The 12317-nt window shown below is 40.0% G+C and overlaps 1 protein-coding gene across 2 annotated transcripts in view; it reads right to left on the minus strand.

Annotated features, from left to right (window-relative positions):
* Positions 1–282: 282 nt before the first annotated feature.
* GRM1 (glutamate metabotropic receptor 1) overlaps positions 283–12317 on the minus strand; it is a 438538-nt gene continuing 426503 nt past the window's right edge. The window contains exons 8-9 of one of the 2 annotated variants that reach the window (XM_051855288.3): positions 11175–11259; positions 3858–3997 (exon numbers count right to left, since the gene is read on the minus strand). In XM_051855288.3, the coding sequence (XP_051711248.1) occupies positions 11199–11259 (61 nt within the window). In that variant the 3' untranslated portion in view covers positions 3858–3997; positions 11175–11198. Of the gene's footprint in view, positions 3998–11174; positions 11260–12317 lie in introns of both variants that reach the window. The other variant, XM_002714863.6, reaches the window with a different exon arrangement.

The raw sequence follows: 12317 nt of genomic DNA on the forward strand, positions 1-12317 counted from the left end.
TGTTAAGCTGCACAGACTCTATCAAAAAATGAATGACAATGTCTGCCCTGGGAATTAGAAATTTCAATTGTCAATCTCACTAAAAATTAGTGTGGTTGAAATACCACTTTTCTCATAATCAAATTTTACTCTGTAACCTACCTGATATACAGACCTTTTGTGATATTCTCCAACTTTTACCAAAAATACATGTTCCAAGCAGAGTCAAATCATTGGAATAATTTCTAACATGGGTCTATTTCTATTATGATAACTTTTACAGAGATGTAACATACACAGTCATTAAATACAAAAAATTTATTATACAGCATTATCAAGATTATTTGACAAAAGCAGTAATAAGCCAAAGGAAAACACTTTTACAAGAAGCTAACAACTTTTATAAGCACATACATTAAGGTGACAAGTTTCTGCCATTTGAAGATAGGGTTTGAATGTATATAGCTCCAATTTTGAACAATTACAATAGAAGATCTAATATTCTATTTATTCAGGAAAACTTGTAATCATAATAGTAGTAGGTATTCAGAGTAATATGTGATAGGTGTTGAATTTATTCACCAAAAGTCTCAGAACAAAACCTCAGAGCACACTTCCATGTGACGTAATTTGAAAAGCAGTTTTCCTTAGCTACTCTAACTTTAAAAAAAATCTGAATGCACAAGTCCTTCAACATTAAGGATATATGTTAGTGGTTATTTCATTATGATGAAAAATGGTTCACTAATAATAGACAATATGCTATCCCTTGCTGATTTTCCAATTAGTAAGAATTCATCTATTAGATACTGGAACTGTCAATTTTCCTTATTCTGCTTCATTATAATGAAAACATGGAACTGAAATCTATATTTCAGTCATAGGTTTTTCATTAAAGGTGTTTTAAAAATAATTTTTAAAGGAAGGCATTTAATCTCGATATGGAACTGACTATACTTGGCAGTAGAATATGGTAGCACATAAGAAACACAAGCCTCCAACAGAGGAGTTGATGTTAAATTCTGAACAAATGATAGAAGAGTGGATATTTGAAGATTCGAAGATGATTTTTCACTGAGAAATCAGCAGTTTCCACATAAAGGATGCATATTAAAATAAGATGGAACATAAAGCATAAACAAAGATATTTAAGGGGTAGATTCATTTCACAAATAATATTAGAAATCAAAACAGCAATAAATTTCTTTTTATTGGGGTAAAGGTGGAACTATTGGATTACAAGAACATGAATATTATGCAATAGCAAATAACAAAATATGAAGAAAATTTATGAGAGTATAAATGCAGGAATAAAACTACATGAAAATATAAATTAAAGAACAAAAATGTGACCAATAAATACATATTTGAGAAATTACGACCACACTTAGATGTTTTTGTTTACTACAAGTACATAAAGCTCAAGTAACTGTGCAAAATCCTTAAAAAAACTAAAATAACCTGGAATAATCTGAATACTATCTTTTCAACCTATGCTTTAATAATTATGTCTGCAAGTTTATAAAATGTACCTTTTATTGTCACCCTCAATTGTATGAACTTTCAATATAACAAATTTTCAAACCACTTCATTAATAATATATTTCCACATCAGAAAATAGCAGAAAAATAAGGTCCCTCCCAGGAGAGAAATTGCCACCTGAATTGCATATGAAAAGCACTGGACTGCAATACTCAAGCCTTCAAAGAGTTTCTGTAGATAATGGTGACAATGATATAGAAAACTTTATTGGAACATAAAAAATATCTATACTATATCCAAAAGACAATATTGTAGCTGCAGCTAGGCTGACATTACATTGCACAAATTTTATAATCACATGTATACAGTAAGGACACAAGGTCACATTCACTCTCTAGGTATATGGACTTCAGTGACAATAGGAAAGGATTATTTGTCATTTAACCCAGTAATAGTTATGAGTAGACCATTAGGCTCAAGGATGGATTTGTTTCTGTAGTACATAGGAGAAACAATGGCACCACATTGTACATATGCTGAATCTTAGAAGTTCAACTGGTAAGTATTATTTGCTACAGTAAATGGAAGGTAACACTTTTGCCACATGATTTGTCCTGTTTAATTGAATAGTAATGGAGAGCCTGCTTGGCACAAATGCAAATTAAGCCACCAAAAGTCTTTTGCTACTCTTAAAGCAATCTCTTATTCTGACCTTTTCCCAAAATCACCAAGAAGCCAGTATGGAATACGGGAAGCTGGTTGTATGGATTTTATTCAAAGTCCCATGCTTAGTATTGTCTTGCTTCTTTCTTTTATCCCATAGGAATCCCGATGAAGCACTTATGGGTGATGATTAAGCTCTTATTCCTGTTTTCCTAAATAGAGGGACACTGCAAGCTGCAGAGTGCCCATGCACCTTTCTTCAGTGCCATAGCAAGGCTGGCACTGGCTAGGGAGCAAGGGTGGAGAGAGGCTCCCAGGAGAGCCTGAAGACTTGGGTCCTCTGAAGACTTGGAGTCTGCAGGAGATGGGCTTATGAGTCAGGAGCTGCTGTCCCATTATCCCTGGCTGGTCCCATCATGGGAGCCCTCCTCTCCTTTCTTCACCTGCTCTGTCTGGCTCCACCATGCTCACTGCGAATGTCACGAGACAAGCTAATGATTGAACTGGCACTTCCACATGCGCTGTTCCTTCACAAGCTTGGCCAAGTATGTGTAGGCTAAGTATCTACACACACTTGTGCTAAAGAGGAAATTTTTTGTTGATTTTATTTCTATTTTATTTATTTATTTATTTATTTTTGCAAGAAAAGTTACATACCATATGGAATTGTGCTTTGTCAGAATCCCTTTCTTTCCAGAGAAGGCTTTTGAATAATTCAAGAATCAGAATCCTGGCCTGGATCACTGTTTGCTTGGTGTCTTTCCCTCTCTCCTTCCCTAAGGCAGCAGCAGCAGCAACAGAACTCTGTTCCCTTGCTGCGACTCAGCCCCTGCCCCCAAGCTTCTCCCAGCTCTTGGCGCATCTCTGGAGGGGTTGGCGCTCTCGGGCTTGTTTGGCTTTTGCACGTGGACACCACCTCCCTACAGGGTGGAAGAGCTTTGCTTGTAGTCCCTCAGGATGACAGAGGCATAGCTCACGTTGGGCGGGGTGCACAGCACCGACTCCGACACGGGGGAGCTGGGCACCGAGCTGCCGGAGGCCACCGAGTCTCGGAAAGGAGACGGGGGCGTCAGGGCTGGCGAATCCTCCGGAGTCACCTTGCTTGTCGCCGCCGCCGCCGCCGGCAGTTCCTCATCTTCCTCCTCCAGCTCGTCCTCCTCAGTGTTCCCCTCCCTCTCGTACACATACTCCTGGAGGAGCTTAAACCTCTCGCTGTCATCCTCATCCTCCGCTGGGGAGGACACGGGCTCCTCCTCGAAAGCGCTCAGCTGCAGCGGCAGCATCTGCAGGTGCTGCGGCGGCGGCGGGGGAGGGTACAGAGACCGCAGCCCTGGGCCTTGGCCCCCGGGGCCAGGCAGCACCGCGTGGAAATCCGGGAGCCCGGGACTGAAGTTGTTGATCACTCCCTGCAGCTGATCCATCAGAGACTTCTGCTGCTGCAACAGCGGCTGCTGTGGCTGCGGTGGCGGTGCCGGCTGCTGGAGTGGAGGGGCCAAGGCCTTGGGGATGGCAGGGTCCGCCAGGAAGAGAGGGGTCTCATCGGTGGTCACGGGGGGCGGCAGAGGTGCGGTGGTCGCGGCAGGAGGCACGCGTCGGTGCACCACCATGGAAGGGCTGCTGGGAGGACTGAAGCGAACTGGCTGGGCGTCCTCCTCCTCCGAAACATTGTAGAGGGTCTTGGTGCTGGTATCTGAAAAAGTCAGGCTCTTACCGGAGCCTTGGTAACTTTTAGTGAGGGGCTTGATGACGGCCGTTTGGTTGCAGGCCGTCTCGTTGGTCTTCACGTGCACGGAGAGGCGGTGCCACATGTGCTGTCCCTTGGGCACCTGTCTTCCACCTGGTTCAGACCATGACACAGACTTGCCATTAGAACTATGAATAAAATAGAGATGCGATTATTCACAGGTGGGTCCCGCACGCAGGATAAAATACATAGACATCATATACAAAGCTAGAACAGTGAAATTGAACTGCCCCTCTCTTGCAGGCCTTGCCTCCCCTACTCAGGCCCCCTTATTATACATCAAATATCCAGCTACGGTTGCCTCTGACTTTGTAGCCAAGGAAGCAGACATTGACCCTGAGAAAGTCTGTTGCAGAGAAAAACCAATCTGTTGTAGAAACAGCTGTTTTCATTCAGATCTGATCATATCTGGGAGCTCTCCTCCCTCTCTCTCTCTCTCTCACACACACACACCCATGTACTGTCCAAGGTACTGATACAACTGTTGCCCTTCAATGCAAGTCTTTGAAATATTCCCAAACTGATGGAGGAAAACAAAATGTTTTTAACAGTCTTGGTTACACAAGGACAAGAGAACATAATGAGTCTAGCCCCTGGGACTGATGAAGTCCCACATAGAAGACTATTCTCATTGTCTTCTCGGTTGTCCATGGTGATGGGCAAGTATTTCCTGTTCCCACTATGACATGATCACACACATGACACCTGTGCAGAAGAGAAAGAAGCAGATAGCAGAAAACCCAGATCCATGATTGATGTCAGAGTTTCAAAACCTTTGATTTTGCTCAACTGAGTTAAAAACTTTATTCCTGACACATATAGTGAAACACAATTCACATAAAGGGTCAGATATACAATAGCTAGCTTGGGAATTTCACACTGGAAATGTTTATAACCACTTTTGTATTAAAAGAGATACATACTGTAAGTGCCCACATCCTCATTTAGTTTTTGGGTACAATTTCATGTAATTGAGACAAAGAAAAATTAAGATTCAGACAAAACAGCCATTCTGAGACGAGGACTCTGGCTTAGATATTCCCTCATTGAGTCTAGATGAGGAGAAACTTCAGGTACGAGCTGGCCTTTCACCTTTATTTACTTGTCTTCTCCTTCATGCCCTTATAAAACCAACCATATAGAACTGATCAAGAGGAAACAAAGGAAATAAATGAGTTGTGTGTTGTGTGCACACAGCACAATCTTGTTCTGTATATCGTAATAACACTGGCATTACATTTGGACTCCACTTGTTTTCCATGTGACTTTTAATAGGTGGTAGTGTTTCACCAAAGCATTATATTAATAACAACTGTGTTCATACTTATATCAGGAAATAATTTTTTTTCTTCTAAGATTGTGGGAGTTTGCGTTCTCTCTATAACCATTAAAGCAAACTAAAAAGTAGAATAATAAAATGTATTAAAGGAATAGAAAGAATTTTTTTTCCTTAGGCAGAGGTGAGAAATAGACTATTCAGTATCATAGAATTTCATTTGGGAAAATGAAAGAAATGATCAGTAGTTGACCTAATTTATACTTAAAAATTTCAAAAATACATGAATGAATTGTTTAACAATTATAGGTGACTGTAACTTTTATGATGAGGGTAATGTTTTGACACTGGATATTTTATAATCCTGAAAATTTAAGTGAGCCCGATCAATAGAGCTAAATATAAAAAGTCTGGTATTGACTATAGAACATTCTGAATATAAAGACTCTAAAATAGACATCACAGCTAAAATTTTGACTTAATTATTTGGAAAAGACATAGTTCTACCATAATTGCTGCAATATTTTTAATTGTCTTACAAAAGTCTCATTTTAATGTGTTGTATCAATATCAATATTACTCACTTTAATATATTTTCTGAGAATATATAAGTGGTTGTAAATGCTGAATATTTTACTCATTGACTCCCTTCTGCACTGGAAAAACTAAAGCTCAAGTTAACTGAGTTAACTAGGCAGCCAAAGGCACAGGCAAAATCCATAGCTCCTCTTCAGAGCATCAAATTCTAGGTAAGCCCCTGCCTCTGTCATCTTTCTCAATTGCTTCCATCTGTGACTCTGCACACATTGTTTCTCTCTTTAGGCATTCAGTATGCCTCTTCTAGAAAACAAGGAACTGCCTACTTGCCTTTTATCATCCTTAAATATGCCTTACCGTACTATCCAACCCAATGTTTCTCCTCACTTTCAGTTACAATAGCAAAACTTACTTTCCTTCCCCAAATGGCCACCTCTCAAAAAAAATTATGAAACCAAAATACTATCTGATGTCTTTACTTACGTGTGTGTGTGTGAAACAACAGACCCTTGAGAGTTAATTTACACCCAATTCAACCAGCAGGGATGCCCCAATAAAACATTGCTCTGTTTTCACTTACACTAAAAAAATATATCCCTGTATTCCTGGGAAATCCTACAGTTGTTCCACTTGGTTCACCCACTCACTCAATCACATGGGCTGTTTTCCTTCCTGTGGAGGCCTATTTTTAAATCACATATTTCCATATGTTAACAGTATTATTAATCATGTGGCAGATAGATATAATCACAATTTAGTTCTGTTTTAATCAAATCCAATTTTTATTCCTGTAATGAGAGATTTTCACAATGGCTGTCAAAAGTAGCAGGTTTCTCTCCCCTCAGAGTCTTGCTCTAGATTTGCTGTAAAGTATGGTTTAATTAGGAAACAGACCCAAGGCCCCAGGGTGTTTATCAGATTATGAAAATAAGAATAATCTTTTTTTCCTCAAGGGCAAAATAAAATTGCTTCCTAAAAAACAGAAATACTAGATGAAAGGAGGCATTTCATTGAAATTGCAGCACAGAGACACAGTGTAAACCTCACTGCTTCAGCATTAGTCATTTCTCACCTATGGTCCACAGACAACCTGAACAGTCCATTAATCTCTATTTGGATTAGTACTAGTTTATATATATTTAAATTATATTTTAATTTGAAAGGTAGAAAGATAGAGAGAGAGAGAGAGAGAGAGAGAATCTCACATCCACAGTTTCATTCTTCAGATGCCTACAACAGCTGGCCAGAAGTCAGGAACTCAATCCAGGTCTACTCTGTAGATGGCAAGGACCCAACTTCTTGAACTTGGATTTTTATTCCCAGGAAGCCATCATTAGAAGCAGAGCAGGGACTCAAACTTAGGTACTCTGACGTGGGATGTGAGTGTTCCATGCAGTTTCTTAACCCTTGTGTCAAATGCCTGTCCCAAGCATTGTTTTTAGAAAAGTATCTACTTTACCTTTGTCAACAATTCAATGCTATTTTTAACACATGTGGATTCTGTTATGATATAGTGTGATGTCAGAAACAAGTGTAGATTGCAAATCTATTCTCATCATATTAAGAAGAAATAAACAAAATATGGGGCATCCAAAAGAATAAGTGTATGTAAAAATGAAATATAATTATGAAATGAGACTTTATTTAATCCTAGAAAACTTTAATAGCTTCTGCATCAGCTATCAGCTTCTTTCTTATGTTGTTTAATTTTACTTGCTTTCTTAATCTTAGGATAAGTAATCTGATTAAACAACATCACATAATAATGAAGCACCCTATCCTCTTTTGCTAACATCAAAAGATAGATTCAGGCCTAAAAGCTCATACTTGAAGATCAAATGCAGCAGAAATATCTTCAGTGATTAGATATACTTACTAGTTTAATATTATTGTAGGAAATTGCTGTGAGGCTTTAAGGAACCAGGGATAACTATGATGTTATATAGTTATGATGTGCAGAGCCTGGCAGGCCTGGGGCTGTACTTCCAGCTACATCAGGTTCAGGCACTTCCTTTGTCTCATTAGAAAACTATCACAGTACCCGTCCTCCTCACCCCTGCTCCCAAACAAAAAACACAATATTTACAGCACTTCAGAGAATAGTAGGGAGTGGGTGGTGTAAACAGATTAGTGCATCTTTGGCATTTGGAGTGATTCTGTCTGTTTTATTTGTTTCAGTAAGTACTAGTTACATCTGCAGAATACATCGTTCTCTGCTCCAAAGAGGTCTAAAACAGGATAGCAGTAGGTGGGTGTTTGAGATCAGGAGGCAAGCATCCTGCACGAGCTCCCTGGAGAGTAAGCTTACTCAACACCTGTCTCCCTTATGTCCAACTCAAGTCGCTGCCACTATGCTGAATCGCTTCACAGCAGACAAGGCCAGTATCCAGAGAGCCCACAGAGAAAGCAAGACATTCCCATTGGAAGGAAGACTCACTCTTTGAACCCAAGGAAGTTAGCATTTGTTTTCTCTGAGAGTGAAAATGGAAATAAGAAATGACACTAAGTCCCAGCATGGGAGAATGGCTCACCAAGAAAACACCAAAGCTACAGGCTTGGGGGTGGGAGTTGGGGGGGGGGTAGACCTGCTGTGTACCTGTAGCTGGGACACAAAACCTTTCATGAAGGGGTGACCCTAACCCATATGGACTCTCCAAAATGAATGCTGGAAATGCAGCTGTCTAAATATTTTATTCTCCCTTCCATGGGCTTCAGCTACCTTCTGATGCCAGAATGCAGTTTTGAGAAGTGGTTCTTGTAGTATCTCAGGCATAAGAATTATTTGAAATAAGTTGAGATGAATTCTGTTCCCAGCCAACCCCAACATGGTCTTTAATATAAAGAACTCCCAGTGAATTTGGCTCCTCTTTATGAAAACTTTCTAGAAAAACTTGTTTATTTACCATATATTCTAAAGCCTCGAGCCTACTTGAAGGTTATTAAAATTTCTCACCTTTTTTAGCTCACCACTAGTTGTAAGGTAGAGAATCTGAATTATTTTGATGACAAATGCTTTCTAATTACAGAAGACCTTGGGAGCTTTTGTTGATATTAAATCTTAAATAGCATTGTGAATTGTATTCTTTTCGCTTTTGATTCTAACCTCATTGTAAGCCAGTAACTGAACTACTGGCTTGCTGAAATTTATAATACAAGGTCTAGATATATAGTCCTTCTGTTAGAATCTTTATATCAATTACATCCTACATCTTCAAGTTATATAATAGAAGATAATAGACAACATACAGTAAATCATTTTGTCATTATTAAGTCATGTGCTTTCTTCAGTGACTCAATAAAAAAATATAGCTATATATAAGAATACCTCATCACAGTCAGTGAAGTATGGAAGTTCCCACAACTTCGGGTATTGTCTCTCATGTCCTGAGAAAATTGTCCAGTATATTGCAGACTGAAGAGTCATTTTATGGTGGTTAGTATTCTTTTTCTCAAGCGAATTTTAGATGGTCTTCAGTCTAGCCTGATCATGATTAGAGGCTGATGAAACTCTAATACATTGTTTTGGTGCCAGAGTATAGCTTTAGCAGAGGTATAGCAGATGTAATTATATTCTTTCACAAAGTGTAGATGAGCCTAAATTACGTCTCCTTTGAAGGAGCTGCAGGTCAAACATGATTGTTTTGTCTATGTTCCATGCTACCAGACCTGCAATTTTAACTGTGAGTCATTATATGCACTTCAGCTGTATGTGGAGTCTTTACAGTTTGCCCTGGAAATATAGGGCGGTTGCTTTGCTCTACTATGATTATTCCCCAGGGCAGAATAGATCTAGCTAGACCATAATGATTCAGTAGGCAGCTATATTTACAACACAGGTCCTTGTGCCTAGCTTGTTTACAAAACCAGTGAGAACTAAAAGTCACAAAAATAGTATACCTTTAAAAAAATTTGTTTCAGGAACAACCAAGACTAAAAATTCCAGTTTTAGTTTTAGTGTACAGTTTTAAAGTTATATATCTCTTCCCTATCCTGTGTGATCTTGAGGGGCAAGCTTGAATAGAGCCCAGCTGAAAATTTGTAACAATTTGTTAGCATTGCTTATTGTTATGTTATTTTTTGTCTTATAAGGATGTATCATATGGAGCCTTAACTTGCATTTAGGCACTCACCTTTAAGTCAGGAAATGTCAGTTGACTCTCCTCTCTCTCTGGCCCTGCTGTCATGACAGGACAAGCACATCTACCCATTTCCATCAATCCCTTTTGACAAGCAGCCGACAGCTGTGAGAATTAGGATCTCCTTGCTGTGTCCTTGGTCAGACTCACCGCATAGTACAAGAAACACTCAATACCTTTGGACTTGGGACCATTACAGAGAATGCATCCAATTACACTATAGCGGCTCTGAACTGGATCTGCAGAGGACTCCCAACTACCACCTGGAACACTCTGGCATGACCACAGTCTTTGTTCCTGTGACAATCGGTATGATTTGGTGGAGAACACGTTCTTTCTATTTGGGCCTCTTTAGAGGGAACAGCAGAAAAGCAGTCCTTACACCTCCCTCCTGACCCCCCGGGCACGTCAGTGAGTGAAGAAAGAGATGCTATGGCTCCACTCACCAGCCTGGATGGCCAGCATAAATAGCAAACATTTGAACAAATTAGGCTCTTCTCAATTGAAGAGCTATTCAGATCACAGAGCCCTCATCAGTGGACTCCCTCCTGCTGCAGGAATGTGTACCTTTGACTCTCCCAGGAGTTTGAAGGGCTGTAAAGAAACAGCTGAAAATGACCACAGACTCCGTGCACAATGAATTGAACATGGTCTATGTTCTTTTGTTAACTTAAAGTGACACTGTCAAGATCTAATGGTCAAAACTTGTACCGAACATGCACGGTTTTTTTTTATCAGATAGGGAAATCTGATAAAAATCACTCAGATTGTTGGGAAAATGATCACTTTTCCTTTTTTTAGAGCTCTTATTTTTTTTTTGTGGGGACTCACAAAACTTTTGTTTTGTGCTCCCTGGGGCATGGGAGACTCCTAGCACAGGCTCACGTTGGTGTCCATACTCACAAGCTTACATTATAGAACTCCCCACAAATTTAAGCTACAGTTTTTACTTTAATGCAGAAAAGATCATATCAAACATTTGCGCAACAGCAAAAAGGCAAAAAAGAAAAGAAAAAGAAGCTCTTCTTGCCATGGAGAAGCTGACAAATTCCTTAAGTGGGGGGTAAATTCACTTTGCTGGTGAGTGGGAGTCACAAACAAAAGTGAATCTCCAGAACTGGAAAAAGTGTTGCATCAAAACATAAAAAAAGCAAACAGACTAAACTCACAGCTTGACAGTGTCCTTTTAAGAACGGTGGACAATCAAATTAAGGCAGTCGTGCAAACCATGGCACGTCAATGAGTTCCTCATTCTTGATGGCATGCACCACATCTGTTTCCGTGTTAAAAAGTGGAAAAACCCAGGAGAGAGAAAGCAAGGGCAAACCACTATATTTTCCATGCAGCTTCTCTTACACATTCACTGCAGTGTGGGGGTTTTCAAAGCTGCACATGTGCCGACGGACATTGGCTGGTGGGCGAGAATTCTGGCTGCCTCTTCCTGAAGATGGAAAAGAAAAAGACACCAGTGAGCAAGCGGTTACGCAAGTGTACAGTTAATGGCAGCACCTGGTCATGGGGCATGGCCAGGCCTGGCTCCTGAGCCTTCCTCCATGTCGTTTCCACCTCCAGGTCTTGTGTGGTCCATACACTGCCCGACTGTTTCTTGTTGCCAGGCTCATTGCTATAAGCCATATGAGTGGAGTGCATTTTTTTTCACCTGTGGAACTGTATCTCTCCAAGTGACAGATGCTCTTCCTGCTGTGTGTGTGTGTGTCTTTCCCAGCATGGCTCCTTTCCTCATCTGTTGATACACATTTTATTCCTAGTGGCAATGGACTGCACTTAACATTGAGATCTGGTGAATCTTCCAATGTATCACTCCTCTTAAAGGAAGTTCAAGGATTTATATCTGGAACCATCGGTTTGCATTGCCCTGCTCATTTTCCTCCATATGATAACACCATAAAAACATGGCTGTCACTTCAGATAATGTCACATCTATATCTTGGTATTCACAAGATCAAATGTAGCTAAGGGTGATGAAAGGGTAGCAAGGGACTGTCTGTGGTTGAGACTTGGAGGTGTCAGCCACAGAGAATGACATCTCATTCTCTGATTGGATGCTTCCTGATACAGCATATAGGTTGATCTATCCATTATCTTTGCAATTTTGTAAGTGGAAAAACACAGGCTAGACATGGTAAGGCTGATGGGAAAGCCATAGGTAGTAGGCTTTTTAATGATTTGTGGGAATAAGGAACATAGTAGCACTCTAGAAGATGTTGGATAAAACCATATTACTATCATACCATAACATTGAGAAATATTTCTGGAACAAGATGCTAAGGGTGAACCATCAATATGCTGCTGGCATTATGGATGAACTGAGTTGGTGGAAAATCTCCCACATTAGAGAGCTTTGCAGTGACACGGTTCCATGTCAAGCTGCCCGCAAATCCACAAATTACCTGAGTCAGAATTTAGATACCCATCCTGAGGATCCAGTGATGACTACCCAGTGTCTGACAGAAGATGAATATACTATCTTCTAGCGAG

The sequence above is a fragment of the Oryctolagus cuniculus genome, chromosome 5 (assembly GCF_051225735.1).
Source record: "Oryctolagus cuniculus isolate XC-2025 breed Fujian yellow rabbit chromosome 5, ASM5122573v1, whole genome shotgun sequence".
Taxonomy (NCBI): Eukaryota; Metazoa; Chordata; class Mammalia; order Lagomorpha; family Leporidae; genus Oryctolagus; species Oryctolagus cuniculus.